The sequence below is a fragment of the Nyctereutes procyonoides genome, unplaced genomic scaffold, assembly GCF_905146905.1.
Source record: "Nyctereutes procyonoides isolate TBG_1078 unplaced genomic scaffold, NYPRO_anot_genome, whole genome shotgun sequence".
Lineage (NCBI taxonomy): Eukaryota > Metazoa > Chordata > Mammalia > Carnivora > Canidae > Nyctereutes > Nyctereutes procyonoides.
This window is the reverse complement of record NW_026575043.1, coordinates 54603991-54621171: the sequence shown is the minus strand read 5'-3', so window position 1 is coordinate 54621171 and position 17181 is coordinate 54603991. Positions and strand designations below refer to the sequence as shown.

Below are 17181 nucleotides of genomic sequence, written 5' to 3'. Positions count from 1 at the left end.
ATATGCTAAGGGAAAATACTGTGCTTACTGCATAATGGCAGTATAAGAGAACAGGACAAGAGGGTGTGAGAAAAGATGTTGAAGGTGTTACCTGGAGAACACAGAGGGCCATGTGAAGCTTCATGTCCTGTGGCTTAGTTAGCTTTATGATCATCAGAATGACAACTGTGAAAACACAAAGTATAAATCTTCTTGCCAGCCACACCTGTTTGAGCATAAAATTCCCGAGTATACATGCCTACATACTGTGAGAAATAAAGCTATAGGCATAATAAAGACTAAGAATGAGATTAATCAGTTACATAAACCACTGGGCCTTCGGTCTACAACTTCTATTCCTCATTGACTAAACTTTGCAGGTTATTAGTGTAGCAATGATGATAAGACACACTATGGGAAGATAAGTTGCACTTCTTAGCATTTCAGAATTTATCAAGCTCTTTCATAAGCATTATCTGATCCTCACTACATTTTGTGTAGTACAAAGGACAGGTGTTAATACCTCTGAGTTCTATTAGGATGTTTCCTCTCTTAGGTTTCATTTCATGTCCAATTACCTTAATGTCTAAAACACAGGAAGAAAAAGAAGAAAGTGGGACCAATACAGATTTTACAGCTGGACAGGAATTTTATAAATTGCAGTCATCCTTCTTGGTGAGACCATTTTGCTTGATCTGAACCCAGTAGGTGCCCTCATCATTACCTGGCTCTTTCCCTTAAGATACCTACCTGGACCCCAGCAGCAAAAGAAAGCCACTGGGTAGAAGCGAACTCGCTGCTCCACAATATGAATCATTGCCCACTGTTCACTCCCCAGGAAGCCAGTTGATTTTACAAACTTCTTATACAGAGTCTGGGCTTGGATAAGTAAGACCTAAACATGGGTACAGCAGTGAGTAGTTTGCCTAAGGCCTGGCCAAACTTCCCAGCTCTAGCTTCCTATTGTTGTAGAGGGATCACTTCTCTCAGGATCTGAGAGCAGAAAAATTCATTCTCCTGTCTTTGCCATCAAAGACTGGCTTTTTCTGAAAGAAAATAATCTTCAGAGTCAACTTTTTGCTTGCCCAAGGGAAATGGACAGATAGCCAAACCTGTGGTTACCATGTTCAATACATAAACTTTACATCAACTCTCAGGCTTTTTTTTTCCTAAATGAGGCTAATCACAGAATGTATGGGAAGTCAAAGCTAAGATCTAACCAGACCCTTTTTAAAAACACTTTACTAGAGATTGTGTTAGAAAGTATTCTGTGCTTAATACCCTTAAAAGAAATACTTTAGGGGATCTCTGGGTGGCTCAGCGGTTTAGCGCCTGCCTTTGGCCCAGGGCGTGATCCTGGAGTCCTGGGATCGAGTCCCGCATCGGGCTCCCGGCATGGAGCCTGCTTCTCCCTCCTCCTGTGTCTCTGCCTCTCTCTCTCTCTCTCTATCATCAATCAATCAATCTTAAAAAAAATTCTTTAAAGAAACACTTTAGCACCATGGCTGAGCTTAAATTCTCAACTCTAAGCAAAAGAAGTTTTAAGAAGTCTCTTTTTGACTTTAGATGGAAAATAGATAGTTTTCCCCTTCCATTTGGGGGCTATTCAAATAAGGTTAAATTAATGAAAAAAATATATAAATCAGTTCAGAAGTCCAACAAACTTTTTAGGGGAATAAATTAGGCAATAATCTTGGTACAAATCTTGGTAACAAATCTAAAATTTTCCCTAATAATCTAGACCCATTTTCTAAGTTAATAAGCCAATTATTTAATTAAATTTAGCCATGTAATTTCCTTTCCCTACATACATAGAAATCAAAAGGAGGCTTTTACTTATTTGGGAATATTTATGTCTAGTAGAATCAGTTCTGATTCTAAATGCCCACTGAAGCTTGAGTTTTTTGTTTTTTTTTTTTTAAGATTTTATTTATTTGAGAGAGAAAGAGCATGGGAGCATGAGCAGGGGGGAGGGGCTGAGGGAGAGGGAGAAGCAGACTCCTTGCTGAGCCAGGAGTCCAACTCTGGGGCTTGATCCTAGGACCCTGAGATCATGACCTGAGCTGAAGGCAGACACTTAACCAAATGAGCCATCCAGGCACCCGAAGCTTCAGTTATTTAAAGAGGCAAACAAAGGACAGCCCTGGTGGCTCAGTGGTTTAGTGCTGCCTTCAGCCCAGGGTGTGATCCTGGAGATCCAGAATCAAGTCCCACGTCAGGCTCCCTGCATGAGGCCGGCTTCTCCCTCTGCCTGTGTCTCTGCCTCTATCTCTCCCTGTGTTTCTCGTGGAATAAATAAATAAAATCTTTAAAAAAAAATAAAGAGGCAAACAAGAATCACCAGGTGAGGCTCTGAGATACCTGCCTCTCTTGTCATTCAGTAGAACATCAAAACCATCCTAATATAAACTATTCATTTCACCCTCTTTACAAAGATGCTGATTTGAGCCAAGCTATCTCTGTAACTTATTTTTAAGTTGTCAAAGGAAATACTCCATAAATTTATTTGGTACACATGTGCCAGCTGTGCCACCAAAACAAAACATATCTGTGGGATAAATCTGGTCTGCAGGCAGTTTGTAATACTTGAACTAGCATGCGAAGAGAGGAGAAAATGACACTGAAAAGTAGATATGGCAAATAAAAAGGCATATTCGCTTGTGTGCTGATTTTGTACTATGCATTTATGTGTAAATAACATACTGTTCCACGGCAAATTATTTTAACTGTACATCATTCTGATGATGTCAAATGAGTATTTAGTAAATGCCTAAGCCACTTTAACCCCAGTTAGACATAGCATAAATGCACGTATGGCTAGTAAAGGATTGAGAAAAGAAACCTTCTTCATTATTTGGAAAATTATCAAATTAAATCAAAGCATATTTCCTGTGCTCTGGAGTGTTAGCCTGTATAAAGGGTATACTTGATATATACTAGTTTTCTGGTGTGGTCTTCCATGAGGATCCACAGGAACATATATTAATTAGTTCTAGGGTGAGCATAATTCTCACCTAGTGAATATAGACTCTTTCCCCACTAATCGTTTAATTTTGGGAAGCCCAAATACTGAGGTAGTAATTAAACTATCAATATCTCTTAGCTACCTTCTTAGTTCTGGGACTTTAGGAAATGTCTCTCCATCCCATTTTTCCCAGGCCCTGGAAATATTGCCCTATCCCTCCAAATCCCCTTTTTCTAGAAAGGCAGGTGGCACCATACCACAATGGTGAGAAGGCTGAGGAGAAAGCTGGTCAGGAAAATGGTGATCCCATAAAAATAAAGTGCACTACAGACTGATGTGTTGGCAGAAGGCAGTTCAGCCATGGCTGATGGTGAATACATCAGAATACACCTAGGAAGAGAATCAATGGACAAGAGTACTACTACGGATACAAGACTAGAGAGATACTAGAGATAACTATTTGGTACAACAAAATTTAATAAGTATGCAAATTTTACTTAGCATTTTGCCAACCCTTGCCCATAATACCTTATTCCTTCTCATATACACATTATCTTCCAGTCACTTTGCATTATATTTCTACTTATGTATTTTTTGACTTGATTATACCTTGTTTTATAGACTACACCAAATTTCCACATTACCTTGTTCCAAATACAAACAACTTGGCCAGAATATATGTAGAAAGTCTTTTCCATATCTCTATATAAAAAAGAAAAGGTGTAGTCTACCATTAAAATGATAGATTTGATCCTTGCTTACCTGTGGCTCTGGCTGAAGTTGTGGAAACATTCACTGATATTGCCCAGACAGAATACAGGTATCATCAACAGCAGAGGTATCAGGCTGGGAGGAAAAAAATATCAACCTAATATTCAGATATTTTTATGCTCTTTCCCCTTCATAAAATACTCTGTTCTTCTCTCAATTCCATCACCCCTCCACTCTCCACAAATACACCCCCCACACACACATTTAATTTCTTCAAGAAAAGTGCCTCAAAAACTTTATGTATACTTCTTGTCCAACTGCTAGGTAAATGGAGTGGAGAATGCATTTCATATCTAAATTAATGAACCCTAACAGACAGTCTTTGGGTGTGGGTCAAAGTGAAAGGAAAAATCTAACAAGGAGTTCTGTGCTAACATTCTATGACAACCAGGAATAGCTTCATTTTCATCAGCCCCTTCCTGGGAGCTTTCTCAAGGTATACATTTAAATAATCCATTATTTATCTAGCTAAATATAGCCAGGTCCCTATAAGATGAAAGGACCCAGAAATAAAAGTTACAAACTCTTAACATCAACTCTGATATGACTACTACTTTAGATGAGATCCAGACCCTTTGGGGGGTAAATACTTCTAAGACTCTCACCCAATGTGTTATAAAGGTGGATGAGATCTTGAAAGCCATCTGCTATAACTCTTTATGATATAAAAAGGGATTAGAAGTCCAAAAACTTAAAGGGAAATATTTGTTGAAGGTCACATAGAGTTAATGGCAGAATTAAGGCTAAAATACAAATCTGTAACTTCAAACTGCTTGCTTTTTCTATCTGGGAATATGGTACCAATGATCCTATGTTTGTTGCTTCCAACTCAGGCTCTGTGAGGACCTAGAAGTGATAGACTCAATGGAAATAAAAGGCACTGTCCTCCTATTTGTTCCCACCTGGACCATAATAATGAGTTTACACCTTTCTAGAATGGAAAGCAAAAACCTTACCTTGACAAAATGATGGCTATTTGACCAATGTGACAAGTATAATCTATAACCTGTGAAAAGAATAAATACTAGTAAAGTCTTAGAATATTGTCAATCATAATATAATAAATATCAGGTCATCACATACCACCTGAATAAACAAAAATCCCCAAGAGCCACCTTGCTTCTGTCAAACAATATTTACTACAAAATTCAAATAAATAGATAATTCCTGGGATGCCTGGGTGGCTCAGCAGGTTGAGCACCTCCCTTCAGCCCAGGGCGTGATCCTGGGGTCCCAAGATCGAGTTCTGCATCAGACTCCCTGCACAGAGCCTGCTTCTCTCTCTGTGTCTCTGCCTCTCTGTGTGTCTTTCATGAATAAATAAATAAAATCTTAAAAAATAGATAGTTCCTTAGCATGGGAGACAAGAGAATTTTATCTGTATTACTATATTCTAAAACATACAACAGCCACAAAGAGAGCCTGTGGAAAGTACCCTAAAGTAAGACTTGGATATCACAATAAATTCTCTTAAGAATAAAGGTAAGTAGGACTCCTCCCTGTTCTATTAATGGTTCAATCTATGCTCTTTTAGATCCAGGGAAGTGTGGACTTTTCCGACCTTATGGGTGGAGTAGCAGTCTATGTATAAGATGACCAGCAGAAAGCTTAATAAGCCAGGACTAGCATAATAGAGAAGGGTTATATAAGCCTCTTGGAAATAATACCCATGAGACTCTAGAAGAAAGAACATTCCAAACCCCCCAGCTATGTTAGACACTGAAAAATAGCTTACAGAAGAATGTTATCTATCCACTGGAAGTTTATGGTATAAGACTTTGAACAGAACACTTTAAAGTGAGAATAGAATAGAAAATAAGTTTTTTCTGTTCTGAGGTAAGAGTTTATATTATATTCTAGAATGGCATTGTCAGGAATCAATAAGCATTAAGTGAGCAATTAATCAATAATCAGAGGTGGGTAACTGATTTGCCCTAAAAACTATGGATCAGGAACAGCAAATGATTTCAAGTAAGATAGCCACTGCTGACTCAAATAAAATGCGAAAAAAGTAAAATTCATCTTTGGTGACCTCTTCCACCTACATCCCTTCATCTCTTTTTATTCTATCCTCTAGATGTCTATTCTATCCTCAGGCTAACCTGTGTTTAATTCTCGTTCTTACCTTGCTGTCAGTGAATTTCTGATTAAAAAAAAAAAAAACAAAACACCTTACTGATAATAGTTTAGGGCACAAGTCTTGCTAGGATATTTATTTTTTTATTTTTTATTTTTTTATGATAGTCACACACAGAGAGAGAGGCAGAGACACAGGCAGAGAGAGAAGCAGGCTCCATGCACCGGGAGCCCGACATGGGATTCGATCCCGGGTCTCCAGGATCGCGCCCTGGGCCAAAGGCAGGCGCCAAACCGCTGCGCCACCCAGGGATCCCCTTGCTAGGATATTTAAGAGAACTCAAAATGAAAAAAAAAATTTCAAGATTCCTGATATAAAGCTATGATGACAGAATAAAAGGCAGTGAGGTTAAAATTTGGGGTTAGAGTCTGTCTTCTTGGAACGATAGCATGGGTTGTAAAGTACAGTATGTGCATTTCTATGCAAAGGAAACAGTAGAATGCCATATATGAGAGTTAATCTTATGTCCCTCCCTCCCCTTCCTTCAAAGATTAATTTGTTTTCCTCAAGGCTCAGAAAAATATCTCCTCATGTTTTTCCCATTCTTGGCTTTTGGTCTCATCATGGTAACTTCTTTAGAGAATGACTCTGTAGCCAAATAACATCTCCCAAATTCCAGTCTCTTAGAGCTTGTGAGTGAATGAATAGAAACTTGAAATACTAGCCATATAAGGCTGTTGAATTTTTTTAGACATTGATCTCCTTGAGGGAGTGAAATGAACAGTTTTTTTGTAGTATCTTCCAGCTCTAGGATTCTAGGATCATGTAGGCAAACATATAAAAGGATATATATATATATATATATATATATATATATATATATATATATAGCCATTAATAAATTGTAGGAAGCTGAGAAACTCTACAAGTTTAAAATATAGAAAAGTAATTATAAGTGTTGGCTCTCCAGAGGTAAACGAGAAAAAAACACCAGAATATAGTCCTGTGTTATACAATGTGATAGCCACTAGCTAAATGTGGTTAAATTAATTAAATAAAATTAAAAATTCAGCTTCTCGGTCACACCAGCTACATTTCAAGTGCTCAACAGCCACACATGGCTAGTTGTTACTAAACTGGACAGTGAATGAAATATTGTGATCATTGCAGAAAGTTCTATTGAACAGTGTGCTTGGACAGACTATAACATCTTGTTCAGGATGCTAACTAAGGGAGATCATTTGCATTAATTTTTCAATGATTTCCTTATTGCCCATTTTCCTTTCAGCAAAAAAAAAAAAAAAAGAAAAAAAAAGGAGAGAGAGAAGTTTTCAAAGCATTCTCTGCTCCTTATCTTTTCCAACAATATATATCTAGAACAAGGCTAGAAACAAGCAAGAAGCATATCTTCTTTAGAAGTCAGTCAGATGATTTAGAGTATCACAGCATTTTAGAGCTATAAGGGACATTAAAGATCACATAGACCAACACTTCATTTTATAATGAAAACTGATGCCCAAGAAAGGGAGACAATATGCCCCATATCAGATAGGAGATAAGTGACAGAACTGTGTCTAGAAGAAGACAGATTCCTTGATTTACCTTCAAATATCTTTTCACAATGCTATAGTACCATTTACTCGTTCAACAATTTTTTAAATTTAAATTCAATTGGACAACATATCGTACATCATTAGTTTCAGATGTAGAGTTCATTAATTCATCAGTTGCGTATAACACTCAGTGCTCATCACATCATGTACTCTCCTTAATGCCCATTACTCCATTACTCCATCCCTCCATCCACCTCCCCTCTAGCAACCTTCAGTTTGTTCCCTATTATAGTTAAGAGTCTCTCATGGTTTGTTTCCCTCTCTATTACCTCCCTTTCAGTTTTCCTTCCCTTTCCCTATGATCCTCTGAGCTGTTTCTTATATTCCACAGATGAGTAAAACCAAATGATAATTGTCTTTCTTTGACTTATTTCGCTCAGCATAATACCATCCAGTTTCTATTCAAATTTTTATTGAATTTCATCATGTGTATGATAATATATCACTTTCATTTGGTCTAGAACTGATCTGTAGGCCCTAGAAAAAGGTAGGTGGAGAAGTTTTCCAGATTCATTTACTCCATGTCACTCTTAAATAAAAATTCCCCTTTAAAAAAACCACAACCGGGGTGCCTGGCTGGCTCAGTCACTGGAGCATGCAACTCTTGACCTCGGGGTTGTAGGTTCAAGTCCCATGTTGGGTGTTCAGAATACTTAAAGATAAAATCTTTAAAAACAAACCCACAACAGAATGGACACTGTAGAAGTAAAAAAAACAGGGATATTTAGTAAGATTTATATAATAAGATTAAAATATATTATGACAGCCAAAGAAAGAAATAAAACTGCTAACATAATAAAAATGTTTTCTACCAAGATCATTCAGTGATATACTAAAAAAGAATCAGAAAGAAACTGAGTGTATATACAATTGCATACTATTCAGCAATAAAAAATAATGAACTACTTATACATGCTATAATGGATAAACTTCAAAAGCATGATGCTAATTGGAATCAATCAGATACATGAGACTATAAATGAAATGTCCAGAAAAGGAAAATCTATAGAATCAGAAAGTAGATTAGCAGTTGCCTAGTGCAGAAGGGAGAGCAAGAAATTAATAATAAATAGACATGAAGGATTTGATTAGGGTGAAGAAAATGTTCTGGAACTGATTTATGATATTACTGTAAAAGCTAGTTAAGTCTGCTTTAGAAACCATTGAATGGTAACTTAAAATAAATTATGTGATATGCAAATATGTACACATACACAAAAAATCCAGAGGTACTTAGTGTTCTCCTCTCTGCTGTCAAGTGTAATACTATACAGTGTCCCAAATTCTCTTTGAACCAAAGAAGGAAGACAGCTACTCCCTGGATCCATCTTGTTTTCTGATTACCACACTTTAACCCCTCTGCCTTTCTGCAAACCAGTATCTGTTATCCACATGTGCTGAAGAAATACAGCAGAGAAAAACAGACACTCTTCCTTTCCAAAACTGTAGCCCAAATCCCATTTGAGCACTGTGTTCCTTCCTGACTCTTATTCTTTAGTAACTATGAAGTTTAGCATAGAGCTAAGATGGATGGAACCAGGCAGTAATAACAATACCGTAAATAATGTTTCCTATAATCAAAACCTTTGTATTTTTTTGATGGCAGGAAAGAAGAGGAAATCTTTTCAACAGAATGGAAGCTCTGTGAGCACATGATTTTTCTTTCATTAACCTGCATGCATTCACGTACCCAGTGCTGAATGATTACACCATTTATCAAGAACATGGATTTGTTTTAGCACACTGTTGTTAACTATTAGCTCTAAATAAAACTTACCAGTGGAAATGTGCTCTGTCCACTCTGGTTGTGTCTAATCTTCAGCTCTTTGTACAGATACCAGATGTAATTGACAGTGTAAAGAAATGAGGAAATGTAGAATATCTAGGTGAAAATTAAAAAAAAAAACTTACCACAACTGTCTTCTTTCAATTTATTACATCATTTTCTCTATAATAATCCTACCTAATTGTCTATTAGTAACTTACCATCTAGCATCCATAACATGCAAAACTGGGCCATGTCTGGGAATTCTACCCAGGCCTACTTATTATATGTTCTGGATTCCTTATTTTATCCTTTTGATTAACCACAACATTATCCACCTCCTCTGACCCTACTGCCCCCTTTTATAAAAATATCATAGAATATTTTTTTTCTATTTTACTTTCTAATTGGAAAGACCATAAGCAGTTCCATTTCTTTTTTTAAATTTTTTTATTTATTTATGATAGTCATACAGAGAGAGAGAGGCAGAGACACAGGCAGAGAAGCAGGCTCCATGCAGCGGGAGCCCGACGTGGGATTCAATCCCGGGTCTCCAGGATCGCGTCCTGGGCCAAAGGCAGGCGCCAAACCGCTGCGCCACCCAGGGATCCCCACCAGTTCCATTTCTAATAATGATAGCCAGGCTATTTGAACCAAATTTCTCATTAAAAAAATTAAACAAACTGGATGAAATATTTTTTTAAATCCTTAAAAGAATCAAAGCTCTGACAAGATAAGAAGGAATCAGCAGGACAAAATTCCAGAGAAAAAAATTTCAGCTTCCATCTTTGATGAAATAATAGAAATACATTTTGCCTTTTAGCCTCAAAAACTAAAAATTGGGAAAAATATATGAAACACTTGGTTTTCAAACATTAAGTAACAATCAGTGCAGAACAGTAATCCCTGAAAGAAGAAAAAAAGGGAGTGTCCCAGCTTACTGGTGGGAAAAGTGAGTGCAGTGAGGGGGAATCCAAACACATGGAATGTCTTGGTGAGTAAGTAGACAGAGTTTAGAGTGTGGAGAGGCCAAAGCAGCTATAATACGTGAAGCATATTATCAGAGAAGAGGTAGCCACACAGATATAGTGCTCTGGAGATTTGCAGAAGTACACTCAAGTCCTTGATTAAGTATTGATCTATGCATGTCAGACAGAAAACCATGAAGACCAGGAACAGAATAACCAGAGAGAAATAGGTGAAACAACTTCCAAAGCAATAGTTTGTGTCTCCATTAGCCAGAGTGCAAAGACTTCCTAATATATAGGTAGGAAATGAAAGTACTACAGAATAATAAGGTAGAATTCTAAGAAGAGTATTGGCTCACTAATGGGAAAAATTAGCTGTACATGAAAGACTGCCTTAATGAAAGTTTAAAAGCAAGCCTTAGAAAAATAAGCAAGCCTTGAAAGGATCAGACAGATTCAGAGTTAGCTACATCCAAGGCAAAATCAAATTTAAAGGAAAAAATATATATGTGTATATATATATGTATATATATATATGAATATAGAGGAAAGGAATATATATATTTTTTTCAATGAACAATGTAAAGTCTGCAATGTCTGGCATCTAATAAAATCTTATAAATCTTGGTTGGCTTGTGAGCTCCACTGCGGAGCCAGAGGTTGGGCAGCTGCTGCAGCCCTGGTCATTCCTGGTCCCTGGGACCCTCAGTGGCTTCCCCAAAATGGAAGCACCTGCCCCTCTGCCCAGCTCCATACATGATCAGATTATGTAAACATATGGGACAAGACCGATAAGCCTGAAGCTTTCCTGAAGCCTGTTCTGAAGCTTTCTAACATATCTGGGTACCAGGTTTTACCTGAAGAGATGGCTGCCATATACTTTTTGCAGCTGGTTTGATAGCACATTTCAGCTCCAACTTCGCATCCTGAGAACATTTACACATTTCTGCAGGTCCTTTTTATTTTTATTTTTTTTTTAAAAGCTTTATTTTTTTTTAATTTTTTTTATTTTTATTTTTTATTTATGATAGTCACAGAGAGAGAGAGAGAGAGAGAGGCAGATACACAGGCAGAGGGAGAAGCAGGCTCCATGCACCGGGAGCCCGACGTGGGATTCGATCCCGGGTCTCCAGGATCGCGCCCTGGGCCAAAGGCAGGCGCCAAACCGCTGCGCCACCCAGGGATCCCTGCAGGTCCTTTTTAAAATACAACTTGAAAGACCTTAAAACTTCCTGCTAGCCACAAGCAGATCTTTCTCTTCTGCTCATCAGTAAACAGCTGTGATCCACTATGATAGATTTTTCAAACAAAAATACCTGGAGCACTAGTTTAGCAAAAGAGGTCCTCAGTGCCACTCAACAAAGCACAGTTTCCCTAAATTCTTTTAAAGAAGTGACCATAATCAACTACTTGAGCTTGGTTATGGCAACCCCCTGTCCAAACTTACTTATAGACTGACACCTTATTTCCAAGGCTGAGGAACAAACAGAAAGTAGCCTCTGTTTTGAGGAGGTAGAAGTATACATTTTTTTACTATTACTTGTTTAGAACCACATTTTACAAAATGCCTTGTTTCCTTTATTACTGTTTCTAGAAAGGAAAGTTTTATTAAAATTGTTTTAGTCTGAATATAGAAGAGTTTTAAGAATTAGGGTTTATTTTGAAAACTTCTGAGTTCAATTCTAACATAACCCTGTACCTTTCAAAGTAAGGTAAAATTCAGAGACAGTTGTTCTGATCAGATGGCTTAGAGAAATTTCTGGAATGTTGATATTCTAAAATTCCTTATTAATGAATGTCTGACTTCAAATCTAACCAAAAACTGCAACATCATTCTTTGTAGATTTTTATTATATAGTGTTAACAAGCTTACTTGTGAACAAATAAAATGCTTCAGCTATTTGTTTACCTTGCCTTATTTTTTTTAAGATTTCATTTTTTTAAAGATTTTATTTATTTATTCATGAGAACACACAGAGAGGGGAGAGAGAGAGAGAGAGAGGCAGAGACACAGGCAAAGGGAGAAGCAGGCTCCATGCAGGGAGCCTGACCTGGGACTCGATCCCGGGTCTCCAGGATCACACCCTGGGCTGTAGGCAGCGCTAAACTGCTGAGCCACTGGGGCTGCCCAAGATTTCATTTTTTAAAAGATTTTATTTATTTGAGAGAGAGAGAGACAGAGAGACAGAGAGAGACAAAGAGAGAGAGAATGAGCAGGGGGGAGGGGCAGAGAGAGGGAGAACCAGATTCCCCACTGAGCAGGGAGCCCAACATGGGGCTTAACCCCAGGATCCCAGAATCATGACCTGAGTTGGAGGCAGACACTTGAGTGACTAAGCCACCCAGGTGCCCCAAGATTTTATTTATTTATTTGAGAGACAGTGAGTGAGCATGAGCAGGAGAGGTGCAGAGGGAGAGGAAGAAACAGATTCTTCATTGAGTGCAGAGCTCTACATGGGTGGGCGGAGCTTGATCCCAGGACCCTGAGATCATGACCTGAGCAGAAGTCAGCTGCTGCTCAACCTGCTGAGCCACCCAGGTTCCCCTTAACTTGACTTCTTAAGAAGAATTATAAATGATACAATAAAGCAGGAAAATATGGCCCACACCCAAGAGAAAAATTAATCAATGGAAATGGACTCAGAAATAATAGATAATTAAAATCAGTAGACAAATATGTTAAGGAAACTATTACAAATACACTCCATACTGTCCAAGAAGGTAGAGGAAAGTAGACAAATAGAGATATGGAAGATATAAAAAAAGACCTAAATTGAAATTCTAGAGATGAAAAATACATGAAGTTAAAATATGACAAAGTTGAAACTGGAAAATAAAAGATTAGTGAACTTGAAAATACAGAAATAGAAAATATCTAAAATGAAACAGAGGAAAAAGACTTTAAAAAATGAGTAGGAGTGGGCAGCCCAGGTGGCTCAGCGGTTTAATGCCGCCTTCAGTCCAGGGCGTGATCCTGGAGACCTGGGGTCGAGTCCCACATTTGGCTCCCTGCATGGAGCCTACTTCTCTCTCTGCCTGTGTCTCTGTCTTTCTCTCTCTGTGTCTCTCATGAATAAATAAATAAAAATCTTTAAAAAATGAGTAGGATCCCCTGGGTGGTGCAATGAGTTAAGTGTCCAACTTGGATTTCAGCTCAGGTCATGATCTCAGGGTTGTGAGATCAAGTCCCATGTCTGGCTCCACACTCAGTGCAGTCTGCTTGGGTTTTTTTTTCTCTCTCTCTCCCTCTACTCCTCTCCCCCACCTCAAATAAATAAGTAAATCTTTTTAAAAAATTAGCAAACCCTCAATGCATTATGGGACAATATCAGGAAGGTTAATGCACATAGAATTGGAATTCCATAAAGAGTAGAGAAGCAGGGAAAAACAAGATATGTTTGAAGAAATAACCAATTTTTTTTTCAAATTTAATGAAAATATAAAGCATAAAAAAAACATGAAAAAGAACACACCGAGACATATCCTAATAAAATTACTGAAAATCAATGACAAACAGAAAACAAGAAAAGCACCCAAGGGTAGGCACCTGAGAGGCTCAGTAGTTAAGTGACTGCCTTGGCACATGTGGTGATCACAAGGTGCTGGTATTAAGTCCCTCCATCAGGCTCCCTCTCTCCCTCTGCCTCTGTTTTTGTCTCTCTCTCTCTGTATCTCTCATGAATAAATATTTTTTAAAAAGGAATCCAGAGCAAAAAGTCTTATTATACACATAGGAACAAAGATCAGAATGACATCACATTTCTTATAAGAAATAATAAAATCTAGAAAACATGGACACAACATCTTTAAAATAACTGAAACGGAAAAATATTGTCAACCTAGAATTCTATACATAGAAAACATACCTTTCAATCGGAGAAGGACAATCATTATATGATCTCATTCATTTGCGGAATATAAAAAATAGTGAAAGGGAATAAAGGGGAAAGGAGAAAAAATGAGTGGGAAATATCAGAAAGGGAGACAGAACATGAGAGACTCCTAATTCTAGTAAACAAACTAGGGGTGGTAGAAAGGGAGGTGGGCGGGGGGTGGGAGTGACTGGGTGACAGACACTAAGTGGGGCACTTGATGGGATGAGCACTGGGTGTTATTCTATATGTTGGTAAATGGAACACCAATAAAAAATAAATTTATAAATAAAAATACCTTTCAAAAACAAGGATAAAAGTAAGGACTTGTGCAGACAAACCCAAAAGCTGGGAGAATACACTGAAGCAGACCATTACTATAAGAAACGTTAAAGAAAATCATTCAGGAAAAAACATGTGGTAACAGAAATTTGAATCTACACAAAGCAATTAAGGGTGCCAAAAAATGGGAACAGTTTGGTGTCTCCTAAAATAATTTAACATATGGGATCCCTGGGTGGCGCAGTGGTTTGGCGCCTGCCTTTGGCCCAGGGCGCGATCCTGGAGACCCGGGATCGAATCCCACGTCGGGCTCCCGGTGCATGGAACCTGCTTCTCCCTCTGCCTGTGTCTCTGCCTCTCTCTCTCTCTGTGTGTGACTATCATAAATAAATAAAAAATTTAAAAAAATAATTTAACATACTATGGAAGGAGCCTCAATGTCCATCAACAGATGAATGGATAAAGAAAATGTGGTATATATATACAATGGAATATTACTCAGCCATTAGAAATGACAAATACCCACCATTTGCTTCAACGTGGATGGAACTGGAGGGTATTATGCTGAGTGAAGTAAGTCAACCGGAGAAGAACAATGGCTACATGGTTTCACTCATACGGGGAATATAAGAAATAGTGAAAGGGATTATAGGAGAAGGAGGAAAAATGAGTGGGAAAAATTAGAGAGGGTGACAAAACATGAGAGCCTCCTAACTCTGGGAAACGAACAAGGGGTAGTAGAAGGGGAGGCAGGTGGGGGGATGGGGTGACTGGGTGACGGGCACTGAGGAGGGCACTTGACAGGATGAGCACAGGTTCTTAAACTACATGTTGGCAAATTGAACATCAATAAAAATTTTTTTAAAATAATTTAACATAGAATTACCATATGATTCAGCAACTCTACTACTATGTACACACCTCAAAGACAAAAACAAAAACTCAAACAACTACATTTATATCTGTTCTTATAAAAGCACTGAGAACAAGGGCCAAAAAGTAGAAATAGCCCAAATGTCCATAAATATATGAATGAATTCATAAATTGTGATATATACATATAATATTATTCAACCATAAAAAGGAATGAAGTACTGATATATATGCTACACAAATGACCCTTCAAAACATTATGTTAAGTGAACGAAACCAGACATGAAGGTCACATTTTGAATGGTTCTATTAATACAAAGCATTCAGAATAGATATAGCCATAGAGACTGAACTCAGATTGGTGGTCTCTGGGTAGGGAAAATGGGGAGAAACTGCTTAATGAGAAAGGGGTTTTTACTTTGGAGTGATAGAAATGTTTTGGAACTATATAGTGATGCAGGTTGCACAATATTGTGAATGTACTAACTACCACTACACTGTTCACTTTAAAATAATCGATTTTATCTTATGTGAAATGCATATCAACAAATTTTTTTTCTTTTTCAAGTTTTTATTTAAATTCCAGTTAATACCAACAAGGGGTAGTGGTAGGGGAGGCGGGTGGGGGATGGGGTGAGGAGGTGATGGGCACTGAGGGGGACACTTGATGGGATAAGCACTGGGTGTAATACTATATGTTGGCAAATAAAACTTCAATTAAAAAATATGGAAAAAAATAAATTCCAGTTAGCATACAGTGTAATATTAGTTTCAGCTGTAGAATTTAGTGATTCATCACTTATATACAACACTCAGTGCTCATCAAAATAAGTGCCCTCTTTATTTTTTTTTAAAGATTTTATTTATTTATTCATGAGAATACCTAGAGAGGAGAGAGAGAGAGAGAGAGAGAGAGAGAGAGAGAGAGAGAGAGAGGCAGAGACACAGGCAGAGGGAGAAGCAGGCTTCATGCTGGGAGGACGACCTGGGACTCAATCGCAGGTCTCCAGGATCGCGCCCTGGGCTGAAGACAGTGCTAAACCACTGAGCCCCCCTGGGCTGCCCAAGTGCCCTCTTTAATACATATTTAACCTGGGGCACCTGGGTGACTCGGTGGTTAAGCATCTGCCTTTGGCTCAGGGCATGATCCTGCGGTCCTGGGATCCAGCAAAAACAGTTTTAAGAGGAAATTTAGAACAATAAATACCATAAGAATACATAAGAACAAAACCAATAAATACACAAGAAAAAGAAAGATCTCAAATAAACAACCTAAATCTACACCTCAAGGGACTAGAAAAAGAGCAAAATAAGCCCAACAGTAGTAGAAGGAAATAACAAGATCGGAGCAGAAATAAATGAAATAGAGGATGAAAAACAACAAAAAGATCAACAAAATTGAGTTTTTTATAAATATAAACAAAACTGACAAACTTTTAGGTAGACTGATTAAGACATAAGGAGAAAAGATTCAAATAAATAAAATCTGAAATTAAAGGGGAAACATTACACAGGAATAAAAGGCACAGCATTAAGAAATACATTCAGTAATATTGTAATGGCATTGTATGGTGGCAGATGATAACTACACTTGTGGTGAGCACAGCATAATGTATAGAGATGCTAAGTCACTACGATGTATACCTGAAACTCATACAATATTGTGTCACCTATAGTCAAAAAAATTTTTTTCGTGAGTTTGATCAGCTTTAATGGAAAATAATATGGACGTTTTGGTAACATTATTTGATTAAAATGTTAACAGATAATGAACTGGGTACTAGGACAAAAGGATCATTGATTCAATAAAATTTAATTATCATTTCTCATTGTCAAAAAAAGAAAAATTAAGGAAAGACATTACAACCAATACCACAGAAATACAAACGATCCTAAGAGACCATTATGAGCAATTATACACCTACAAATTGAATAACAAAGAAGAAATGGATAAATTCCTAGAAACATACAGATTATCATGCTTGAATTATGAAGAAACAGGAATACTGAACAGAC

The 17181-nt window shown here is 37.6% G+C and overlaps 1 protein-coding gene across 5 annotated transcripts in view; it reads right to left on the bottom strand.

The window, feature by feature from the left end:
- The window catches only part of TMEM116 (transmembrane protein 116), a 109249-nt gene that overhangs the window by 18506 nt on the left and 73562 nt on the right, over positions 1-17181 (bottom strand). For all 5 annotated transcript variants that reach the window (XM_055323366.1, XM_055323368.1, XM_055323364.1 and 2 more), the window contains 6 exons: positions 9183-9287; positions 4672-4721; positions 3707-3790; positions 3202-3334; positions 730-874; positions 92-165 (listed from right to left, as the gene is read on the bottom strand). In XM_055323366.1, the coding sequence (XP_055179341.1) occupies positions 92-165; positions 730-874; positions 3202-3334; positions 3707-3790; positions 4672-4721; positions 9183-9287 (591 nt within the window). The remainder of the gene's footprint in view (positions 1-91; positions 166-729; positions 875-3201; positions 3335-3706; positions 3791-4671; positions 4722-9182; positions 9288-17181) is intronic.